Source organism: Armigeres subalbatus, chromosome 1 (genome assembly GCF_024139115.2).
Source record: "Armigeres subalbatus isolate Guangzhou_Male chromosome 1, GZ_Asu_2, whole genome shotgun sequence".
Classification (NCBI taxonomy): domain Eukaryota; kingdom Metazoa; phylum Arthropoda; class Insecta; order Diptera; family Culicidae; genus Armigeres; species Armigeres subalbatus.
The window spans coordinates 83266875-83292874 of NC_085139.1; the positions used below are offsets into that span (position 1 = coordinate 83266875).

Here is a 26000-nt window from a genome sequence, read left to right on the forward strand (position 1 = left end):
ACGCCATTCATGCAGTCAATTATATTTATTATGTTTTCGACACAAAAATCAGGCCGCCAGTAGTGATTTTAGGCAATTTTGATCAAGTGTGCGATGTCACAAACTTGCCAGTAGTGTCAGATTTTACAGAAACCAAACGTTTTAAAGAATACTAAGCTAATACTAAGTGCATATAGTCATAGCAGCTGGCCTCAACATTAGGATCTACAAATGACAGATCCGAAGCAGAATAAAGAAGAAGAAAAATACGATTGTTGTTATGAAGAGCTTTATAGCCTATTCAGATTACGCCACTTATTATAATAAATATCATGATAAATCCAATTTCCATACATTAAATTTTCTTTTTCATATTTAACAAGAAAATTATTATAATAATTGGTGTAATCTGAATAGTATTATATTAGGGTTTTTAATCATACAGGACATACAGAATACATGTTTATATTGCACACTGCCGCTTATGTACTTTTTATTTGAATCACAATGTAATCAATAATTTAACTAAAGTCATTAACAATTTCGGAAAAATAAAAAATAAAATAACTGTTCGCTTTCTACCCGTTTTGGTCGTCCTGCCAAAATCGAATAGTCCCTGTGCTTATACTTTGTTGTTATTGTTGACATCACTGTCATGTCCCATTATCATCAGCCTCCGTCCGGCTGATAGGAGATTTCTGTAAGTATCATTCCTATCTCGCGGGTCTAGCTAGAAGCCTTAGATTGCATGACAATTTGCTACGCGACTGCACTTCATCTTTGTAAACAATTTTACCACATTATTTGATTTTAAGTCATCCTCAATTACATTTGGATTTTCTCTTTGCAGTCATTCCTTTTGGTTTCTCCGAAGTTAGTTCATGATTCGACGCGTGATGGGTGAGGTGGACGTGAAACTCGGAATCCGGCAGACGCTAGCCAAAATCGACGAAGCTTTTGGAAAACGTTCCCAGGTTTGTTCTCTTCTAGATTTACAGCAGGATTCATAATTATAGTGTAAATAGAAGGACGACCTTTTAGACTGTGCGTTAAAGCGCTTCGACAATCACGTTCTAAGCAGTGCACTTTCAACCAGCTGCATATTGATTACAGTCAAATGGGGTCACTTGCAACACTTTACATTTTCAATGTCATTGTAACTACAAATGAAGCAGACGAAGAAGATGTGTACCTCACCCCAAAACCTTATTGGGGCGTGTAGAATCCGTCAGGCAACTAACTTCACCGAAATATCGATTGGATTGATTCGAGGGAACGAAAACCTTACCCAACATGTGGGGCAACTTGCAACACGCGATCAGAGATTAAGTGCACTGCTAAAAACTTCAAATATTTCCAGCAATTTTTTTTTAAATAATGCCGTGAAACTAAATAGGGAACATCCACAAGCAATGTGCCTTAGAAAATAAGCAGTCTCCTGCTCTTTTTACGTGTTTTGAATCTCCTTTTTCCAATAATGTACAAATATGTTAGCATTTCAAAATCACTCTCGCGAAATCGTTTCATCATACATGCATCAGAATGGGATCAAGCAAAAGTGTTGCAAGATATCCCATCATTGCAAGTAACCCATTTGACGGTACTCCAAGTAATATGGAAAGTAATGCGGCTTTCAATGGTATTCGAGCTTACAGAAAGAGAGTTCCTACCGGGGATACTTAAAACCCTATTATGACAGCACAGATTTGTTTGAAAATTATAATCGTGATATAGGGACCTGGACTTCATCTCATAGCTCCGATATTCATCTCACGAAAAACAAAGCAATGAAAAGGTATTTCACTACAACTCTTAAATGTCGATTACTTCGATTAATCGATTCATCGTTGTGATAATCGATTAATTTTGAATCGATTACTACTCAACGATGAATCGATTCAATAATCGTCAAGAATCGAGAGTAATCGATTAGTTATTAATCGAATATTCGAGATTTTACGACATCTCTAGGTGTGCTTGTGTAAGTGATGGTACGCAGCAGGATGGAAGGGTAGAAAGTTGAGGAGTATCATAATAAGTAAATGATATTGTAATTTGACGTTAGGAGTGACCATGCTAAGAGTATTGTCACTCCTTTCTTCTGTATAATGATCCTCTGGGATAAAGCGAAGCTTTTTAACTTGACCTGGCTAATTACCCTTGGTTTAATACCCATTTCTCGCTATCTTAAACGAGAAGAAAGAGAAAATATCGTCCCCATATTATACTTTAAAACCAAACTACATATTTTAAAAAATGCATGTCAGTAATCATTCTTAGAAAAATAACTTTTGAATACTCAAAGCAAATATATCCATAATTGAACAGGATAATCGTCAATTTACTGGCTGTATCAATTGGAATAGAGATTTTAATGTTGAGTAGATTAAAACATGTATGGCTTACATACAGGTATTATCCCATAGAAAAAAAAATTAGAATCGAGAGAGAACATAAAGAAAAAAAATTACCAGATAAAGCAAGATGAATCAATCGTGGTCTATGCCTTTCTAAAGGACAAATCAAATAGAAGGATGTCAAAATCGGGAAAACAAAAATAAAGATTGAGGGAGTCAAATTCAAAGGCGTGTAAGAGACCTCAGCGGTTCTCACAGCTCTCAATCATAAATGAAGCTAATCAGCTTTCATATCTAGCCAATCAGACCGACTAAGATAAAATCCCATTCAGAGGGCCAGGGAACCAGACATGAAGCGGTTGTAGCCTTAACACTTTTTATGCCACTGTATTATTCGTTTTATCTACACTCAAGTAATTTCAATTCAAGTGGATAGACTCATATTGAAACACACTCACCAGAGTTTTTGACGACCCTGAATAAACTGAATTCCCATCTTGAGCAAGTTTATTCTCTCCATCTTGACCAAGTTCCCTCTAATATTGAAGATATCCTAGGAAATTAGTACTTTGCATGTCACTCACATTTCAATCTTTTGACAATTGATTAATCACTCACTCTCTCTCTCTCATGTATTGTGAGCACCCATCTCCACTCATTTCGTAAACTCGTAAAAGCAGCCCTAGCCTTCTTGATCCGTGCTCCTATGTCAATCTTGGTTCCGCCGTCCAACGCTAACTGGCTGCCAAGATATTGAAAGTTTTCGACCTTCTCCACTGTTTGCCCGGCTACCGTAAAGTTGGAGGGGTTTTGTGTTTGTTGTGGTTGTCCAACGATTTGGTCTTGTTGACGTTGATTATGAGACCTGCCGTTGAGGAGCGTAGTAGAGCAATATCATCAGCCAAATTGAAATCGTTCAGATGCTCCAAAATAATAGGCTGCAAGAGCAACCCACGGATTGGTACACGATTCTTCGCAGCCACCATGATCTCGTCGATTACGATGAGAAACAGTAGCGGAGATAGAATGCATCCTTGTCTCACTCCAGTGACTACCCGGATGGGGTCAGACGAAGCTCCGGTATGCAGAACTCTGCACTTAAAAGCTTCGTACTGTGCTTCGATGCGGCCGACGATGTTATCCGTAACTCTCTTGCGACTAAGGGTGGCCCACAGATTTTCATGGTTCAGAGGATCGAATGCTTTTTCATAGTCAATGAATTTGTTGACTTGCTCCAGAATGATTCGGAGCGTGACAATATGGTCCACACATGATCTCCTGGGCAAAATCCTGCCTACTGCCGTCGGAGAATCGAATCTATTTTTTCTGTATCCGATTTAGGATAACTTTGCACAGAACTTTGAGAACAATGCACAGTAACATGATGCCTCGCCATTTGTCGCACACCGCCAGATTCCCCTTTTTTGGGACCTTCACTAAGACAACCTGTATCCAGTCAGCCGGAAAAGTTGCGGATTCCCAGATATTGCAGAATAGTTGATGCAACATTTGCGCAGATAGCATGGGGTCAGCTTTGAGCTTCTCCCCTAAAATGCGATCGACCCCGTAAGCTTTGTTGGATTTCACTCTTCGGATGGCTGTTTCAATCCCCATCAATAATGGACCTTCAAAGTTGATAATGCGTTGGGTAATGCGTCGCACCCTTGGCGGCTCGTGCCGAGATGTTGATGGTTGGTCGGGCGTCGAAACTTGAAGAAGTTGTTCGAAGTGCTCAAACCAACGTTTTAGCTGACCAGTTGGGTCGTTGAGTAACTGACCTGTCGCGTCTTTCACCGACATCCTCGAATTCTTCCGTGCTCAGGCTTCCCGAGGCGTCGTGAGATATCGTAGAGGAGGCGAATATCGCTTGTCCCGTCTGCAACAGCGTTTAACTTCCTTCTCTAGAGTCGAATACCGTTGACGGGACTCGTACTTGGCTGCTCTGGGTTTTGCCGGCTCTATCGCGGCCTTTACTTCTCTAAGGGGCTGTCCACAAACCACGTAGACCGAAATTTCACTTTTTCAAACCCCCCCGTCCCCCCTAGTAGACTTTCGTAGACTTTTTCAAAACCCCACCCTCCCCCCCCATGATGTCTACGTAGACTTTACCAAATTTTACAAAACATCATGTGATTGGAAAAATATGGAAATCAACCACGTTTTAAGTAATTCAGCTATTCAATTCCATTTACATGTAAACATTACAACAAAATTCGAATTTCAAACTTAACAAAATCACACTGAGCAAAATCCAACAAAACAAAAATCAAATTGAAACGAAATCAAATTTAATCCTCTGTCCCTAAATCCTAAAATCAAATCTAAAACCCAATTAATTTAATTACTGTTGAATTCAACTCCTCCTAGAAGTGTGCACCATCATTGCCGACATTTCTGCATCGGCGCGCCACTGATAAAATCTATCACGCATCTGACCTATAATTCTCAACGCCGGTTCACAATTGTGAAAATCGTGAATTCACAGAATTTAGAAAAATTTCGAGTTCAAATTTCGAGAATGTCAAGTCTACATTCTAATAAGTTTTGCGTGGAAATTTCGTAAAATTTCCCAATTGATAACCTTGAAATACTCCAAATAACTCTCCGTGATAGTTCCGATGCTTTTCTTGAAAATTCCATGTAATATCCCGCTGAATAATCATCTGTTGAAATCCCAAGATTTTTCTTCTAAATTCCAAAAGTTCCCCGTTAAAAAACCGAGTAATTTTCCGTGAAAATTTAGAACTATTTCCCGAGGTATTTTTTAGTTTAAACGGACATTTTGAAATATTTCCCATGGAAATTTAGAATGGTTCCCTACGATATTTTTTAATTTGTCTTGCAAATTTGGAGCCATTTCTTGTGGAAATTTAAATAAATTTTATGGGCATTCCAAAAAATATTTTCTGAGTAATTTTCGGTGCAAATTATGGAGAATTTTCAGTTGAACTTTTTGTGAACTTCTTGTAAAAAAATCGAATAAATTTTCATGAAAATTAGTAGGGCTTTTTTACAAAAATTGCAAATATTTTTTTTTTTTGTGGAAACTCAAACTGTTTCTGGTGGGAAATTCAAATAATTTCTCGTGGGAGTTTTCAGCAATTTATTTAGAAATTCCGAAAATTTTCCATCGATAATTCCAAATAATTTGCATTAGAACTGCCGAAGAAATTTACGAATAAGAATTTTCCACGGGCATTTCGAAGAATATCTTTTGGGCATTCCAAAGGCTTTTTCTTGGATATTCCAAAATACTTCCTTTGTAAATTAAAAAAATCCGTTGAAATACGACTTAATTTCCATAGTTTGCAAAGAAGTTCCTGCCGAAAATCAAATGAAATTCTAGTAGAATCTGCAGTAAAATCCAAGTGAAGATTTTGAAAAAAAAATCGAAAGTTTTTATAGAATACTTTGGAGAATTTTCTTGCTCAAAACAGAACAATTTCCTAGTGAAATCCATGATAGTTTTAAGCCGTAGCTCAGACTTTTACTTCTTTAGTGAAATTCATTAAATTTTTAAGAAGAAATGCAAAAGATTATTTCGGTAAAATCATGCAAAAAAAAACGGAACATCCCAAAAAAATCGAGTTTCGCACGATGCTGCTGTATAAATCAAATCGCTTTTAAAAAACATTAAATTAAAAAGTCTACGTAGACTTTTGGTATACCCCTCCGTCCCCCTTCGTAGACTATCGTAGACTTTTTCAAAACCCCTCCCTCCCCTTCAAGAGTCTACGTGGTTTATGGACAGCCCCTACGCAGTCCATAGTTTGTGCGATGAAAAGAAAGTCTTAGCATTAGGTTACTCCGCAGTTGTCGGGGTTGTGCGTTGATGTGTATTTGTCGCAGAAAAGTGTCACAATCTATTCTTCCTTGCAAAATATCGGCGACGATTAATGCTCTGCATACATCCCTTCGGATACACAGAGGTTCTAAGCTGATCAGCTGGCAACGGCTCTCTTAGCGAGGAAGTCGTAGCGGATCTCTCCAGGGAAGGTTGCGGAGTGCGTACCGTATACATCGACGTTGAACGGATTCGATGCGTTGGTCACCATTATTATAGTTTGGACTCCAGACCGCAGAGCAGTATTCTAACGTAGATCGCACGAGAGAGCAATACAGTGTTTTCAAACAGTAGATGTCTGTGAAAGTCTTTGTCACTTTGATCACAAATCCAAGAGACCTGGATCAACGACATATGAAATGTGATCCGAATATGTCAGTTTGGAGTCCAATAGAACACCAAGATCTTTCACACAGTGCACTCTTTCAATAGTCGTTCCGAACAGGCAGTAGTTAAAGGTAATCGGTTGTTTCTTTCGAGAAAAAGTTATGATCGAGCACTTTTTCGGGTTAACTACAAGTCGATTTAGATCGCACCAATGAGTGAAAGCATCAATCTGGTCTTGTAGTAGATGACAATCGGCTATTGAGCAGATGCGCAAAAACATATTAAGATCATCTGCAAATGATAATCGCAAATAATAAATAGTCCTTTTAGAACTAGATGTACGTCGTTGAAGTAGAGAAGGAATATAAACGGTCTCAGATGGCTACCCTGCGGTATACCAGACATCGCGAAAAAGTTTTCCGAGCGACACTCGCCTAGAGTAACTGTCAACTGGCTGGTAAGGTACGAACCAAACCATGCAAGCATGCTGCCTCCAATTCCCAATCTTTTAAGCTTGGCAATCGCAATGCTGTGGTTCATCTTATCAAATGCTGCAGTTAGATCCGTATAAATTACATCTGTTTGATCGCAAGCAAGCATACTGTCTGTAACGTATGATGTAAGACACAGTAGATTCGTGAAGTGGAGACGCCCACCGCAACCGTTCGGCTACGGAAAGGTCCGGCAGGGACGCAGGTAGTATTGGTTCGGCTATCTGCAGCGGACGCCTCCAAGGTAGTCAAGTTAGGGAGCGTCAAGGTGGGATGGTCGGTATGCCCTGTGCGCATATACGAGCAATCCGAAGTTTGCTTCAAGTGGCTGGAACCGGGGCACAAGCAATGGGACTGCAAAGGCCCCGACAGAAGCAATCTCTGCCGACGCTGCGGATTGGAGGGACATAAGGCACAATGCTGCACGAACCCTCCCAATTGTTTGATTTGTTCCAGCAAAGCTGTGAACAGCAATCACCCCATGGGGGGTTCGATGTGCCCGGCGTTTAAGCGTGCTGCAAAATCACAGTGCAGGTAACGCAGCTGGCTTGCTCGGCCTCGCCCGAGTGTTTGGTGTGCGCAGGTTTAGAGGAAACGGCGGAACACGTGTTTTTCGTGTGCTCACGTTTTCGCGCAATGCGTGACCACATGCTTGCCACATGTGGTCTGGACACTACCGCGGACAACCTAGTTCGGAGGATGTGTAAAGATGAAGTTGGCTGGAACGCCGTTTTATCGGCTATCGCCCAAATCGTCTCGGAGCTACACAGAAGGTGGCGCGTGGACTCAAGGATGGCTAGTTCAGGTGCAAATAAGAGGTGGTCCAAGGGATCGGAGTCGGCTTCATGGGTCATACCCGTGGTCATGCTCTGTGGTCGAACTCGATCCTTTTATCGAACAAGTGGCCGCGCGAAGAACAACATGGTATCGTCGCTTTCGCGGCGTCGGTCAACAGGGCGGGTTCCGAGCCCGAGGACGGAAAGGGGTCCTCGTCAAGGCTGGGGCAGGCGTAGGCCTCGCGTCGGCAAGTCCCTCTGTGTGCTGGCGAATAGGCCCTATCGCAGAAAGGTCAATTTGGGGTGCACGCGGCATCATCATTCTTGATACCAGTCGTGCAGAGGGAAGCAGGCGCGAAGTTGACCCTTCCCACCTTCCGAGGACATAGGGCGTGGTAAGGCCACCTGGAAAGCCGGCAACGCGCTGGCACGATACCATGGTGTTCTTCTAAAAAAGCGAGTTACGATGTTCGGTGCTGCAAGGACACGCAGCTAACCTCGAGGGTGCGTTGTGCACTGCCCCCCCTTTGAAGCATTACTTTCTGGTTGTACCTAAGGGACTATGGGCTTGGCGGCAATGGAAACGGTTTAGCGGGTCGGGGATGTAGTCCTGCCTCCCTCGGTGATCCCTAACCCCGCACTTCCTGGTCAACCCAGGATATCTGTTGAGCAGATTCCCCCTCCATTGTTTAGGAAGGAAAAAAAACAGTAGATTCGTACCTGTGGAACGTTTTTCCATAAAGCCATGTTGGTCGGTACTGATATAATGTTTACAGTGACCATTTAGAGAATCCATGACGACCAGCTCGAACAACTTAGATTTAGATACAGCGCATAGCGACGTAATTCCTCGATAATTGTTCATATCGCGCTTGCTTCCCTTTTTGGACACAGGAAACATTTCAGCCAGCAGGACGAAAATACACCATTAGAAAGGGAGAGCTGGAAGATTCGAATAAGTGGATCGAGAAGGCAGGAAATGTTCGTTTTTAGGAAAACCGACGGATTTGTACGACGTTTTTAGCCGCGTGGCTGCTCTCGCTATGGCATCTGTACTTACATAGACCGCGTTTAGCGTTTGATTCGTTAAGGGTACATTACCCGCTGCGCTGGTTATGGAGTCATTGGAGAGGCGCTCATTGACAAACACGCTAGCAAACTTGGCCGAGAATAGGTTACAAATTTCTTGTTGAGTTGATGCCATGACTCCATTGTAGACCATGGACGATGGAAGACCTACTGCCTTACGCTGCTCGTTTGCGTAGTTACAAAAGGATTTCGGATGGGATTTAAGCCGTTGCTGTATCCTCCGCTGTTAACGTTTAAAATATAAACGACTTAACCGTTGGTATTCGTGCTTCAGCCTAGCATAATGGTGTTTCAAGGGAAGAGTGCGGAGCCTTGTGAACCTTTTCTGCACGGCCTTTTTTGTCCTTTTCAACGAACGAAGGTTTTTCAATTTGTCATCCACGGAACCCTGGAGTCGGTTTGGGCAATCTTCTTTGGAACATGTCTGTCAATGACATATGCCAAGACATGAGAAAAAGTTTGTGCAGCGATATTTGCCTCAGCCAGGTCGAGGATACTCTGCCAATCCAAGTTAGACAGCACTTCGGCAATACTGCAATAATTCGCCTTGCGAAAAGCATATGACACAGCTTTTGAAGTACCAACATAGTCACGGACGTCGTCATTCTCAACTCCAATTACTGGATATGGATGGTGAGGGGCAGCCTTGACCAAAGGAACAGGTGCAGTGGAAATAAATGGAGCGGTGTAACGACCGCCGACGAAGCACAGATCAAGTCAAGTTCCACGATAGCACAAACCGAACTTGTTGTCAGCACAATTTTTTTTTTCACTTCACAAATACAAAAAAAAAAATCTGAATAATACCTTGTAGGAACTTTAGCACTGCTGCACACTGCTACAAAAACAAAACAAAGTCAAACTGTTCAAAGCCGCCTATCAGGTCCACATAAACTTTATATAAACTTTAAAGTTCAGAATCAAGCTCCATACGAACTTTTCGTGAACTTTCAAATTTAGAATCAGTTCGGTATGAACTTTTTGTGGCATAAAGTTCACATTTAGTGCCACCTTGGCATTATACGAACTTTCTAGTTCACATGTTATCCTAATTGAACTTATGGTGAACTTTGAGACGAGTGTCATATATGAAATCAACTCATGAAGTAAAATTTTGCCACTTTACATGTCGATCGTATGGAGCAGCGGTACGCATCCCGAATCATAAGAGGAGGACTGTAGTTCAATACTTGTGGTAGGCGCATCGTCACATGGAGTCTCGCATCCTAAATAAGAACAGCATCTACATTCTCGTGAACAATCATTGAAAAAAAAAATAAAATAGTTCTTCCAGTACATCGCCTTGTGGTTTTTATTTTATTTTGTAAAGTTCACTTTAAGTTCATTGTCTAGCTGAATGGCATGCTATACAGGACTCTCACCGAACTTTTTGTGAACTTTGATGTCCACTTTAGAAGCTTGAAAATAACTTAATGTGAACTTGATAGTTCGGTTAACTACTTAAAAAGTGAGCTGAATAAAATTTTATTCAGGATCCCCCTTGGAGCTGATTAAGCCAGGAATGTACTGTTATCCGAACTTTTGGTTGCTGAACCAGTTCCAAAAATATAGCTCAAAATTGTGCTAGACTCTAGCCAAGTCTCGGTCAGAACTATGATATCATAACAATGATCCATGACCGCTAGTCGATAATCTTCCACTAGACCATTCATTCCGCCAACGTTCTGATAGTACATATTTAGTAACGTGCTATTTCGAACGGGGGCTGTTGCTCTGGAAATCGGGATAATATCAGGAAGAGAGGCGATGGTTGATTGATCGTACTTGCCGGTAATAGGAATTCGGAAGACCCCGTCTCCCTTCCCATGCACAGGACCGGGGCGGCTGCTCGGTAAAGAATCCCTTTAGGCCATGTCGAACTCAAAAGCGCTCTCGATTTCAATTCGGCATTTTGGCAATTTTGAATGAGACAAAAGATAGCGAACTTATGTCTCTTATCTTGAGCTACTTGAACGTCATTGGTTACAAGACGCTTTTTTTATCAATTCGCCAATTTGATCAGCTGAAACGTCTGGTGCAATCCGCGATAAATAAAGCCAGAATTTAGGGTGGGGCTAAGGGACGGTCTTGATTTCTGATGAAGGTGAAAGAGTGCTGCCGGTTCTGAGCAGGAGATTAGGTTTCGTAACTGGGACAGAATCGTTAGTCATACTGAAAAGGCGTCGTTTCTTCGTAAACCGGGGTTCCAATATGACTGTGTTCGTTGCCTTTGGGGTGAGCAAGTTAGAGTTCATAAATTTGGTAAAATTCGTCTGGATTTCAGATTTCAGCTCCGTCAGTATCTCAGACTTAAGCTGCGCCAAAATATCTCCATGATAATTAGAAGCTTGTTCATGTCCAGCCTCCTGGGCAGCTTGAACGGTATTCCGGAAACGCATATCCTTTATCAACGAGGTGCACGATGAACAGAACCAAAACAACTTGATTAATATCCTTCACCATCTCTAGCGCGTCGGCAGAAAGACCGGTGTATTTAGGGTGAAACATCGCTTTACAAAATCCTCCACATTTGACGTAGGTTTCGTTTGCGTCACCGGCACAAGAGTGGCAAATTAAAGACATTTTCAACATTCACAATTTGAATTTCCCAAATTTGCCTTTCGCGAAACAAGATAAATTGACGTCGAAAAACCGGGCGCGCGTCAGTACTATTTGCGATGTTTTTGATCAGGCCACCATGTATCGAAAAACTATAGTGCTTGAAGGTAAACACCACACGCAATTCAATATCGGTCACCGTCCCAGTCTCTCCTTCCGCCGTTGAAGCCGAGCAATGTGTAATCGGATCTTGCAAATTAGAAGGTGATGGTCAGGCGCGATGTCAGCGCGGCGTTTATTCCGGACATCAAGAAGGCTCCGTCACCATTTTCGTCTAATGCAGATGTGGTCGATTTACTTTTCAGTTTGTCCATCACGACCACGAGACTTTGGGCACTTGTCGATGGAGAAAGAGCGATCCTCCTATCACCATGTCGTTATTGCAACAGAATTCTTCCAACAGCTCACCCTTTTCACTCATTTCTCCATGACCATGACATCCCACAATACGCTCAGAGTCCGTGTTGTCGGAGCTAATCTACGCATTAAAGTCGTCCATGCAGATCTTGATGTCACCTTTCGAAACTTTATCCACGGCGGCATTCAGTTCACTGTAGAAATTCTTCTTGTCCTGTAACTCGGCAACATCGGTCGGCACATAGCATTGAATTATCGTGAGGTTCCTTACCCGTGTCTTAAGGTGATTATAGAATGAAGCCCGTGGTGAATTTTAAATTCACCACACGTTTATCTACATACATTTTCAAAAACCCATATCTGGCGTAATAGTTTTAATACAGTTACGAAACTCAAATTATGATTGTTCAGCATAACTAAGCAAACGATCTACCATTATTTCAGCCCCATACGCGTTATTGTTCTTTCATCTCGTGCGATTGAAAAAAATATTGGTAAAGCACGTGGTTTACAAAATGGCCGATTTCTGGCTTCATTCTATAATCACCTTAAATCCGGCAATGATTATTCTTTCATTAATTGGTTCTCACTTGATGAGCGTCGCCTATGCATGGGCGCTAAGCAGGAAATCAACTCCTCGCTGCCGGGGAGCATTGTTCCCTCGAATACCGGAATATAACAATAGCATAGTCCCGATGGTAGTTTGTGTTTTCCAAACTTTGGCCATCGGACTTCATTCAGTCCCAGGATTCCGAGCTTCATGCGCCGTGCCTCGCTGGCAAGTTGTGCCAGCTTACCTTGCTGAGCTAACGTCAATACTGTTATGACTTGATAAATAAATTCGATGTGTTGTTTGTTATACTTAACTACGCCTACCAAGATGTTGAGAGTCAACCGTTAAGAAATGGTTTTGCAGATCACGCCTGTTGAGATGCAAACACCGAAAATATCATAGACTGGCGGGTTTCCATTTTTTTAAATGTTGGACGAAATGATGTAACAATAAGAATGTGTTTGTATTAATGTTGAATTTATTTATCAAGTCTTTTTCTCTACAAATACATTCCATGTTCCAATTCATGTCCTTTGTTTCAAGCAGAGTGTAAAATAATCGAAATTTTTTGGTGAAGTCCGCCTATCTTCACTTGTCAGCTCACTTCCAGGCACATTCATATTCGGCCCTGGACTGTCAATATTCGCTTGAATATTAGTCATTGAATATTTATGCACATTCTACAAATTGATAAATTATCTGAAATCTGAACACGTTTTAAATGTGTAAAGTAGTTTATCACATAGAACTGAATCCAATTTTCATCCGCGAGGCACTTTCAACGGTAAACATCAAAATAAACTATGCTAATTATCAATTAATTGCATATTATTCGGCAACTCGGCCGTACGTAAACCATTTTTTTTGTTAAATATCTTGGCTGTGCATATGCACATATTTCGCACATGTTTCGAAATGGAAAAATTGATGTGAAATTTGCGAAAAAGAATTCACGTGTCTTGGAGGGACATGAACCCTAAACCTCCTACTCTCTAGATAGGCGTGATAACCCCTACACAACAAGACCACTTAAAGGTCACGTTTGCGGAAAAGCCATCAGAATCCAAGTACCAACCTCCACCGCGGTTAGCTCTCTTTTTTGCAAATTGAATATCTTTCGGATGCTTGATTTGTCCAATCTCCACATGTGCTTTACTGTTGTATATCCATAGTCAAGCGAGTGCACATTGTTTATTAAACGAGAGGATCGCACTCCATGCCCCCCAACAATGGGTTGGGCGGGATGGTATAGAATGCGAATCAATCGCACTCTGCTGTGCCAAAGGCTTGCTTGGCTAAAGCTTTTGATGTGTTTGATTGCCTTACGTGTGCGGTCGCGTGTACTCAGACGACTAATGACGGCGAAGGACCGAAACTTGATTACAATTAATTGCATATTATTCGGCAACTCGGCCGTACGGATTCTTTTTCGCAAATTTCATATAAATTTGTCCATTTCGAAACATGTGCTGTGCATATGCACAGCCAAGATATTTAACAATGCTAATTATGTTTTTTTCTGCACATAATAAGCACACTCAGTGAAAGTCGAACGAATGAGTTGGGGGAGTTGTCGTCTGACTATGTCATTCTATCTTTTGAATAGACATGCGATGTTTGTTAAAATTCGGACCATAGTTTCTTCATGAAGATGAATATTTTAAGGTCTAGTTTCAAGCCAAAAGTCGTTGCCGTTATATTAGTTCTCGATCTTACTTCGTTGGTTTCTCGAACGGTTTATTAAGTTCCGGGTGCAACAGGTTGTTGGCCTAAGATCCCTATCCACCGGGATGGGGCTGCCGGGTATACCCCGTTAGCCATAAGGACGTTAGACATAATGGACGTTAGGCATAAAATGACCCAAAGAACATCCTATGACATAAAGAAGGCAGAATTATGCCAAACTTCCATTATGCCTAACGTACATTATTCCTAACATCCGTTATGCCTAACGTCCATTATGCCTATCGTACTTATGCCTGATATTCTTATGCCTAACGTACTTATGCCTAACGTCGCGGACCCGGGGCTGCCATCTTATGGAACGTACACACGGTCAAGCAGTTTGACCAACATTGATTCCACCTCTCGTTTATTCAATCATCCATCAAGTTTTACCAACAGCGGCACGGACAATCAATTTATTCGACCAACAATATCACACACGAACGACCGAAGCGCCAACTTGAGCAACAACCATCAAAAAATATATGGGGGATTGTGCAACTTCACTACAAATGCTCAAACATGTTCGGCGAACCTTGACTCCACCCCCGACAACTCAAACCAAAATCAAACCGTTTTAATTTTTTCCAACCGAGCCGCCAACTGTCAAATGGTTGTTCGAACAACTTCACACACGTTCCAACAAAGCAGCAACCGAAGCGTTTTCTTGGGGGTGGAGTCAATGTTCGTCAAACTGCTTGACTGGTGTGTACGTTGCTTTAGATATAGCTTCCGGGGAAAAGCATTTCGTACTCAGCCGCTGTATGCCAGAACCGACGCTGTTGGAGCCGCACCTCGTTGGTGAACAGACGCTCTACCAGTCGGGTCAAATTTGTTTGAAGTCCCACCCAACACCAGAACTAGTTTAGTGCACTTTGAGCGGCACACGGTTGCTTTGATAGGGCCAGCTTGCGGATACTTGTAGCTTTTTATAGAGGTTCAACAGAACCCACTGTCAAACCCCACAACATCCTAGGCAACACCCCAGGTCGCATCCTCTTACTCTAGCTGATGTCAGAAGGACAACTACGCAACCCTTAGCTGGCGTTTAGTTGGTATCGAAAGACCCGTGGAAGCGTGAGTATTGGAGCTTGTGAGTTATGACCAGAGCTATATTTGACGCTCCTTCCCAGATGTCACCTCTCCATTTTGTACCTCAGCAGTCTAGTTTAGTTCCTGAATATTGATACATGCTAATATTTGTCTGGTATGGAACTGCTCGACTACGTAATCGGAAATGTTTTTTAAAGTTGTTTAATGAAATGCGGTGATAAAATGAATGGGACAAAATCGGTATTTTTGTGTTTTTGTTATTTAAATGAATATCGCCCATATAAAGCACTTCATACCTTGGGAATACAAATACCAAATTTCTTGTCGTAACGATTTTCGAAAGCTTTGCCAGACACTCTGAAATGATTGAGAATAAATGACGGTGAAAGCTAATTTCTGAAAATCGTTAGTCGTCTGCGGTATTATTTACGTTCCTTTTTATTTCTAATTTTCAATGGGACAACATTGGGTTGGAAACGAAATCAAATCGGGGAATGACAAAAAACGGATTTACAATGTTATAAAAAAATATCAATTCGAAATCTGCATATAGACTGTTCCAGAAATTATAAGCACACTAAAAGTAGTCGGCAAATTGAAATGCATGTAATGTTCCATGAAAATTTCGATGCATCCTATATATAATATTCATTTTATAAACGTGATGTAATTTTTCTGAATATTTTGCGTCAAATTTAGGAAATATTTTAGTTCTATTTTGGGTCAGAAAAATTGCTTTGCACAAATTGACCATTTTATGAGTGCCTTTTTTAGAAAAATCACCTAGTAAAAACCCAGAATAATCCACCCAGCGGTGATGGTGCCTTTCTCGTGTATTATAAAACAGGTAACACCAAAAGCACATAAGAGAGGTCAGTTATTTCCACCAATTCACAGTTATTTGCGTTAATTTGAATGCATTGCAGCAGTTTTTGAAAAAAAAATTCGATTTTGAAATTTTTTCCAAGGGGGGGAAATGGGGAAAAACCAATGTTTTTTAACCCGTTAACGCCCAGTGATCTATTTATAGAACAGAAGCGCTTAACGCCCAGTGATCTAATTATAGATCAGTTACATTTTTTATATCTGTTGGGAAGTTTTAGCTTAAAAGCTATACATGTCTTCGTCAATATTGTTCTATTAATTAATATCTTTCATAGAGTAATTTAAATCGGAACTGACTCACTAGTTGGCGTAGGCGTCCATAGAAAACTGAACTTTATAGTACGAGGTGGCGCTAGTGAGCGTTTAAATTTGTTTCGCATAAAACATCAATCGGTATCTCAAGACCATGACTAGTTAGCAACATAGAGTCTTCAGCAAAGTTGTTTAGAGCATCTTGGCGGTTCAAGAAATGTTCGAAATAATTTCCAATTTTTGCATGAGGTGTCGCTAGTGAGCTTCTTCTTCTGCATAAAACATCAATCTGTATCTCAAGACCCTGACTAGTTAGCTTTATGGAAACAACGTTGCTTCCTTCTACTATGCTCGCATCAATATCCGATAATACTCCACTTAGCTCTTCACACGATGAGTAAATTTCAACTGGGCCAAGAGCACGTATATCTCCATCCAACACTAGTTCCTCATCGGCGAAACTTTCCTCGCTGGATTGTTCTGGTGCTGGTGGCAAAGCAACTTTCTTCCGTTGAACCTTTTCAACAGTGATAAGATCGATGGCAGCTTCAAATGTTTTGAATTTCATCTCAAGCTATCAGAATCATCATCATTTTAATAATAAGGCCGATACAAATATTAAATTTATGTTATGTCCGACAGCTCTTGGAATGTACGAGGGGGAGGGGGATAAAAAAAATAACAAGGGAACAAAAAAAAGTCCAAAATGCAATTATACTATGGAAAGTTTTCAATTTTAATGGGAAATGATAGCAAAGAATGTTTAGAGAAAGCAAAGAATATAAATATTTGTAACATATTTATCCAGTATTTAGCACAAACTTTATATAATTAAAAAAATACTGGAACTTATTCTTGTAGAATTTTTTGTTTTCCTTTTTAGAAAAAGGCTGTTTTTGCTGATGAACTGTTGAATCCCTAACACCTGAATTTTCCATAATCCATAACACCAAAGCACTGCTAGAATTATAAGCATTTGTTTAAGTCAAGTATGAAACTCAAACTGGTTTAATCAATAGGGGCAATGGTCAGATGTACTTCTGAAATCACATATGTGTTGTTTGAACATGGCTGTTTCATGACGTCCTTGCATAGGATCGGATTGGAGACTTCCCGGACTATAGAATACTTAAGTGACGTCTGAAGTAGAATCGGTGGAGCACGCCATATCAGCATGCCCACGATATTGGAATGCCATGCTACTTGTTAGCGACATCGGACAAACCCGTAGAGAGGATGCAATGGACGCTAAACTCACCCATACATGAAACATGCGCGGATGAGCTGCGGGGATTTCTATATAGTCGTAAGGATGTCATTTCAGCTCATGGACGGCGATTGCTGCCTGGGCGCATCCCGATTCCTACACGATCTGAGATGTCTTCTCAGGTGTCTGGTTGCATTTTCGTTTACCTTACTCCAAGCAAAGGTACGATATACTGAAAATAACCTTGTTTTCCAAGAGTTACAGTTCCAATTGATTTATGAAAAGTAATACATTCTTCCAAACAGTCTCAAAATAAATCTGTATTGCTTTGTAAAAATAGCTAATCAGAGTTACACAATACATAGGCTATATGGCAGATTGGTTTCTTTCTCAGCCCCATATACATGTGATATTTATAAACTGGGATCCAATCGTCACACCTTACTCTCGTGTACTGAGCACTTTTTGGGGGACATATAGCCAAAGCCAACGTAAAAAATCTCCATCCTTGAATTGGGTCCTGATTCCTATTGACTTCATTTATTTCTCTGCTAGGGCTTCGTCGCCAGGGGCCACCAGGTCCGAGTTGTAAAACGTTGACATCGGTTGAATACTTGCAAATCTAAGAGATCTCTGCTAATATGCACCAAGTATCACTGACGTATAACATCATAGACTCCACGTTAGAGTTGAGTATTCGGGTTATGGTGCATTGCCTCGACCGCCGCCTAACGTTGACTGGCTTTGGTTTTCGATCTTCTCCACTGTTTGCCCGGCTACCGTGGAGTTGTTCACATCCAATGATTCGGTGTTGTTGATGTTGATGAGGGGAGCGTTCAACCAGGTCATTCAATTTACTCCACTGTAGCGTTAGTACTTCAGTAGCGTCATCTGGGTCGAGATAGTATGATTTCTCTATGGTACTGGGCTGCAAGAGCGGCCCATGATTTCGTCGATTACTATGGGTAATATCAACAGAGATATAATACATCCAGCCTTGCCTGACTTTAACGATTATATTGTGCTGGATTCTGGATTTTGTATAGACCTCCCTTGCTTCTAGGGACGCCCCTCAGTTTTTCGTGATTCAGACGATCGAAGACTTTTTCGTGGTCAATCAGAACCAAATGAAGGGACTCTTGAAATTCATTGACCTGCTCCAGGATGGTGCAAAGCATGGCAGTATGGTTCTCACATGATCATCCGGGCGGAATCTTGCCTTCTGCCGTCGGAGAATTGTCAACCTACCTTTGTCAACTATATCTGAATTAGGATAAGTCGTCAAAACTCGAAGGAGGAGGCGATTATCACCGGTTGTTGCGGCTTTTCTACCATCGTTGACCGGGTAGTCCACCCGCGCCCACTTCTCCCGTATCAAGCCAACAGCGCTTGACTTACTTCTCTAGAGCTACTTTTAGTTGTCAGGACTAGTATACGGCTTCACTGGAAACTTCTTGAGTTTGTAATAAACGCAGCGGTGACATTGCATTTAAATATCATCTTATATTTGGCAAGATCCGACCACGCATTTTTCACGGGAGAATTCAGTCGGGTGTCGATTCACCATAGACCGACTAGAAGATCCAGCTGTGAAGAGATCGTTTGTTGAAGAATATGAAACTCAGGTAGTGGATGTTCTGGAAGGTGGCAGCGTAAAATAGAAGTGGGCGGCAAAGAATGCTTTTATCGAAACCGGTGGGATCAACTTGGATGAGCTGCGCACTCAGCGAATAGAATGGATTACAGATGTAACTCGAGTGGAGATTGAGAAGCGTATAGAATCAAAGGCTGAGGAACGGGAAGAATCAGAGGAGTAAAATACGAGTCCCGTCTACGGTATGTATCTCTGTAAGTGGGAATCGGGCGTTGCTGCAGGATAGGACAGGCTAGCGTGGGTGGACATCCTGATGGATGAAGAAAAGATGGCTGCAACAACCGAAGATTATCACCTCAATAACTCACTGACTTGGGAATCTGAAATGTTGGTTCGATCACTTCGGACAGCTTCTCCGCCAGCGTTCTTCAAAAAGCAGTCATCCGAAGCAGGAAATCTAATGGCGCCCCAAAGTCCATTGGCAGTTGGTGGAGGAGACCCTATGCTGTCTGTGATGTCTGTCTAAATCACAAAAATCTGTTTGGCGCCCAGGGATGCAAGGGGTTTTCAAATAGGGTCAGAGCTGTGTCTGACTACATTCGAATAGTCGCTAATGTGAGGCAAGTATGCATTTGATCTGCACTGTTACTTCTTAGCATAATCAAAAAGATCTTGGTGGGAGCGATTGACCGTGTACCATACCTTGAGCTGTTTTGGCAGTTTATTGCTGTGGAACATCTAGACGACTCTGATTTGGTTAATGAATATGAAACGCTATATTAGTACTGCGATGATCTTTTGCGTGTGCTTAATGATGCTGACCGTATGCTGCTTCGCGGCGGAACCACCTTCAACGCCCGCAGGACCAGGTGGTTGAGTGTAGGGATGGGCGATACCGATACGATATATCGGGAATCTATATTTTCGCTCCGATTAATCGATATTTTGTATCGATTGTTTTATGTTCGATATTTGACCGTATCGATTTTTCGTAGGTGATGTCGGATTTCGATGTTTTTAATTATCGAAACATTACCCGTAAATCAAAAAAGTGGAAATTAAGCAAACATTAGATTCAATCCATTAAAAATAGCGAAACTTTGGTGCGTGATTCGATGATCTGTAGAGTAGAAAATCAAAATCAACATTGCCGTATTCGACTCCCATGCAAAAAATATTGTCCCACCAGAATATTCTCCCACCAGTTTCTCCATATACGGATATATCCATATATGGATGACGTCTCCATTGCAAGAGAGAGCTTTTTGGGATGTGAAAAAAGATGCAAGAATGATGCTTTGGATTGTGCTTTCGCTAATTTCTATACAATTGAACGTGTGAGCAATTGTTTTGGTGCTTCGAAAAATTTGCACGGTAATATATTCTTCGGTGAGAAAAGCAATAATACCAACCTTTTTTTTTTTGTTCGCGCTTCAAATTTTGCGGACGTATCGATATATCGGAATATCGATGTTTCAACGCCGATATTTTTCGGCATCGATATTTCTACAATAAAAACATCGATTCGGCAGTATCGATATTTTTTCGAAAAACGCCCATTCCTAGGTTGAGAAGCTCTTCAAACTTTGCAGTAGCCGAACGATCGGAGGGCTTCAATATCTTGACAGTCTGATATCATCAGATGGCGAAATTGGGATTGACATGGAATCATCAGTCAGGAAGGCTAGGGCTACCTTCGCTAGTTTTCGAAATATTTGGAGACTCAACCGGATTGATCCACGCGCCAACATTCGAATATACCACTCTACTGAAATCGCGTGCCAAGCAACATAAAAGCCGTCAAATACCGATAACAATAGATGTTCGAAAACGTGGATGGAAAATGGGTCGGCTATATATTGCAAGGGAGCTTAGACGGAACCTGTGAGGATGAGATATAGAATATTTATGTCGATAGAGATATATGATCATATTTTTATTTAAAATACTAAAATACTATTTTTCTCGCCCCCTTTATATTTTGGGTAATTTAAGGGGGTGGGGGGTGACATAAAATAAATTTGATATTTGTATCGGCCTAAATATATATTGATGATTATTATTATCATATAAAACCTACCAGTACACCAGCCGGATGAAGAAAAATAATCAAATGATGCTCCACTGCACACTTCTAAAGACCCTTCTACAAACAAACTCGTTGTGAAACACCGGAAGAAGGCAAAAGACACACAAAAACCAGTTCGCTAATACGCGTACCAATTCTTATTGACCGATTTCGTATCATGCTCAAGAAGGAATAGACGAAATCATTTTGTTGACGTCATGGAGGTACCGATTGAATTTGATATGATGTTCCTAGTTTGCAGTCATATGTTATACAGTGTTGACCCGATTTTGTCACTCCCCGATTTTGTCTACCCCCGATTTTATCACGTTTTCGACCCGATTTTGTCACCCAAAAAAATTTTGTCATTCTTTTTATTTAATTGTAAATAATACCACAAACAACATTGATTTTCATGAAATAACTTTCACCGCCTCAGAAAAATATATTAACCGCCTGTAGTTTATTACGAACGACTTCTGAGTACCTGGGAAACATTCTGCAAGCAATTTCGACAAGAAATAACGGGTACCGTTCACGCATTTGGCCTTTTCAAGACATAAAATGATTCATATTTGTGGAATGAATTAAAAAAATTGGAAATATTTTTTTTCCAATTTTGTCACATACCCTGTTTTATCATCCCAAAATTCACCAGGGGGGGTGATAAAATCGGGATATTACTGTATTGGTTTCAAAGCAGCCAAATTGAGCAAGTCATGAACGTCATGGCCGTAATAAAACCAAACAGTGCAGTATGATCGTTATGTAGAGAAGAAATCTCTTTCAAAGCGTCGAAACAACCACCAATGAAGTTTATTTCGAGTGATCCGTGAGTGTGCGTGTGTTGAGCTGTTAGAACCTTTTTCAACAGAGTGCGTCGCACAAAAAAAAAAGAATGTGACGATGAATGAATTAGCTCCTTTATGCAATGTGCAACCAAATGTTTTAGGGAAAAGTACGGGTGAGGACGAGAGATAGCGAGAGAATGAGTGAGAGAGAGATAGAGTGAGTGTGAGAGAGATAGACTGAGAGAGAGAGAGAGATGAAGAGTGAGAGACAGAAAGAGTGAAATAAAGAGAAAGAGTGAGAAAGAGAAAGAGTGAGAGAGAAAAAACGAGAGAAAGAGTGAGAGAGTGAGAGAGAAAGAGTGAGAAAGGGCAAGAGAGAGAAAGAGTGAGAGAAAACCGAGAGAGTGAGAGAGAAAGAGTGAGATAGAAGAGCGAGAGAGAGTGGGAGAGAAGAGCGAGAAAGAGTGAGAGAAAACCGAGAGAGTGAGAGAGAAAGAGTGAGAGAGAAGAGCGAGAGAGAGTGAGAGTGAGAGAGAAAGAGTGAAAGGGAGAGAGAGAGAAATAGTGAGAGAGAGAGTAAAATTTCTAATAACTTGATTCGTTCTCGAGTCAGGCACAAAATTGAAGTTCATTTGCGTGGGAGCTCCTGCCCATACCCCACCCCCCTACCCAAAATGTAGAAGGGATTTCCAATTAGCATTAGAACTGTATTAGACTGGTCAATCGGTACAATCATTTTTTCATCATTTTCAGCACATATGGCCCACTGTGCCAAAAAAAAATGTGACCGTAGATTTTCAATTAAATTATTTTAAGTTAATTATTTTAATATGTTGAGATGTTCCTGAAAAAATCAAGTGATTTGGGGGTTAATGGGTTAATAACTCCGAAACGCAAAGGGGCGATTGGGCCAATTTTCCAAAAAAAAATAGGAAGGATTCCGCGTCGAATGCAACCTGTTGCAAGCAAATCTGATTAGGCCTTCGAGCCTTCTATCAAAAGTGCGGTTTTGGAGTGATCCTATAGCCTTTACGTATACTTAGTATACGCGAAAGGCAAAACGTTAGATCAGTCGAATTTTCATTGGAAGTATAAAGGAATGTTAGTCTTAACGTCTAAAAGTGATTGCAAATATGTTGCGAAGGTTTAAAAACCTCGAAAAAGTTTAAAACTTTATCTAGCTAAATGATAAAAAAATGATATCAGCGTGACATGGAACTTAAATTACTTTGGAGTTTGGTATATTTTGGGGATCACTTATTGAATAGGGCAACAAACGTGTTAAATAAATGAAAACGAGGGCTTGACATTTATTTGACGTTTTTCGGAACGTTCAAAAGCCTCTTATTCTCCTTAGGTTGCAATATTTTAATTTTTGACACTTGTAATGCTTGGTAAATAAGTATAATGACCATATGCCTTGGATTTTTTGTGGATATTGATGAGAAATTTGAAGAAACTACTTGAAACTGTGTTGTGCAAACACCTTAGAACCGTGTGGAGGAAAAAATCCTAAAACATGACTTATATTCTATAAAATCGACAAAACTCGACACTAGAAGAAAGTAGACAAGATAATAAACTATATGTTGGAAAAAAAACTTGTAAAAACATATTGAAAGAATGTTCTAGATAATTAAAAAAACAAGTGTTCCTCTAATTTCTGGAACAGCTTATATTAGCGCATCTAGATTTATTCGTACACTGAGGATAATTCGCAACGCTAAACCAAGTGTTATGGAAATTCTTCGATTTTTTTTTTCAAATTTTGTTTTCCAATCTTAAACTCCAGACAACACTTAAGAACCTGAGTTTGTCCGAATTTTCTAAAATAAAATCCTCCAACTTTTATCTATGTGAAAAATTTACACCTGTTGCACTGTTAGTAGGCATTGTCTGATAATTTGGTCTTTGTTACCTTTTAGCTGGCTTATATTCACCTCCACTTAAATCATATTTCAATTCTTACTTTTATTGTAGACAACAAAATCTATCAAGCCGCTGCTGGTAGCCGTGAGTAAAACCAAACCAATAGAGTTGATCCTGGATGGATACTCCGTCGGACAACGTGACTTCGGTGAAAATTATGTCCAGGAACTAATAGAAAAGGCAAATGATCCCAGAATTTTGGAACAATGCAAAGACATCCGATGGCACTTTATAGGTCATCTTCAGAGCAACAAGATTAATAAGGTAAAATAAATTTGTATGTCATCGATTGTTCAAATAAAATGGGATTTTCCCTCTGCAGATTGCAAACCTACCCAACCTGCATATGGTTCAAACCGTTCACAATGCTAAACTGGCTGAAGGTCTCAACAAGGCCTGGGAAAAGGTGAAAACTGAAATACCGGATAAGCAGCAGTTAAACGTTCTCATACAGATCAATACCAGCGGGGAGGACGGTGAGTAAGCATTCCTCAGATTTTGACACATGCAAGTACTCCACCAATTACGCCGCACCTAATTCACCTTCCCATCGCAGAGAAAAACGGAACCGAACCGGCCGAGGCCGTGAACCTGTACCGCTTCGTGACGGAGAAATGCCCCAACTTGAACTGCCACGGCGTGATGACGATCGGTCGCTTTGGGCATGACTACTCGACAGGGCCCAATCCGGACTTTATCGAGCTGATGAAGTGTCACCAGGACATTTGCAGCACCTTTGAGCGGGAGCCCACCGACCTGCAGGTTTCGATGGGAATGTCTGACGACTATGTTCGGGCGGTAGGTGGTTTCGATTCAAAATTTGATTATGACGAACGTTTTTTGTTTTTTTTTCCTGTGTGGGTATATGTTTGCATTCGTTTCTTATTTCGCAGATCGAGATGGGCAGCACAATCGTACGCGTAGGCAGTTCTATTTTCGGAGCCCGAGCAAAGAAAAACGAAGCATAGGAATTTTTCCACCGTCGCACCGTTACTCACTACTATAGCCCACGCGCGGACTGCTGGTTCAGATCGAGAGGGTGCGAGCCGGCTAGGATTTCGAGGGGGCGGAAAACGGGCAATTGTTTAGGCACACAGATGTCGATTTGCTGATTTTCCGCTGAGAAACGGTGGTTGAGCTGTATGGAATTCTGTTTGTTATTTTTGTACATATCGAAAGTAAAATTGAAGACAGTGTCACATAATGAGTAGCAGTATGTGTTGAACATCAAACTTCTATCAATAAATTACTTAAAAACACATTAATAAAACTAAAAAAATCGATAAATTATTTTTTTCTTTGCGTCAGCTGTAGAATGAGTTTATTTTTAATCTTTGATACTAATTATTAAATAGTAAATTGGGTGAAATTTATCTACGATCAATATGCCATTCTTTAGTTACGGAAAATACCTGATCATCAAACAAAAAGTCTTCACACCCAACCAGCAGATGGCAGAATTTAATACAGTTCTGCATGAGAATCTCACAGATACTGAATAAAATTTTGACATATAACAACTTTGGAAGCTTTTAATACCAAAATGTTATTGAAATCTTGCAATATTGTATTAATTTAATACATTATCTGTACCCTCCCCTTGGATATGTTACATATCTTGCCGCGATGGGTGGTCTTACGCCATTACCACTGATATGGCAATCAAAGCCATATCCTGTCGTGGTGGTATCACATGTTGACAATTTTTGTTTGGTGCCGCGTTACATATCTGGCATTGACGCACTAATTTACGGTATTTGCATGAGATCCAACGGACATCGTGTCTTGGAGCCTTGAATGGTAGTGCAGTCAGGCAGAGGCCTTTTTCATCAGTGATAATGATGTGACCCAAGCAACCAAAAGTTGGGATAAGAGGGAATGTTTTAGCTTAATCAGCTCGCATTTTAAGTAATTTTTTGTATGGTGGGAGCGCAAAAGTGAACTTTGAAGTTCCGTTGAGGAGCTTGGAACTCAATGTGAACCAAAAGTGAACCAATTATTTGTTGCGCCACTATTGGAAGTTACGCTAGACGTATACGCGAATCCACCCCTGAGAGAAACAACAATATAATAAACCTTTGACATGTAGTTGTGCTGAGTTTGT

General features: G+C 40.8%; 1 protein-coding gene across 2 annotated transcripts; it reads left to right on the forward strand.

The window, feature by feature from the left end:
- The first annotated feature begins 578 nt into the window (after window positions 1–578).
- LOC134216159 (pyridoxal phosphate homeostasis protein-like) lies at window positions 579–25183 on the forward strand. 2 transcript variants are annotated; one of them, XM_062695203.1, is made up of 6 exons: window positions 579–679; window positions 830–953; window positions 23948–24160; window positions 24219–24372; window positions 24453–24694; window positions 24790–25183. In XM_062695203.1, exons 2-6 carry the CDS (start codon window positions 861–863, stop codon window positions 24862–24864), a joined length of 777 nt encoding a protein of 258 aa, XP_062551187.1. In that variant the 5' UTR covers window positions 579–679; window positions 830–860; the 3' UTR covers window positions 24865–25183. The 2 variants fall into 2 exon arrangements, with proteins under 2 accessions (XP_062551187.1, XP_062551132.1); XM_062695148.1 differs by having other exon boundaries at window positions 673–761.
- Window positions 25184–26000: the final 817 nt, after the last annotated feature.

Excerpts from the sequence above, each read along its gene's own strand:
- LOC134216159 (XM_062695203.1), top strand. The coding sequence starts at position 861 with ATGATTCGACGCGTGATGGGTGAGGTGGACGTGAAACTCGGAATCCGG. Across the intron at positions 24,161-24,218 it reads AGAGCAACAAGATTAATAAG|ATTGCAAACCTACCCAACCT; the intron begins GTAAAATAAATT and ends TTCCCTCTGCAG. Across the intron at positions 24,373-24,452 it reads CAATACCAGCGGGGAGGACG|AGAAAAACGGAACCGAACCG; the intron begins GTGAGTAAGCAT and ends TTCCCATCGCAG.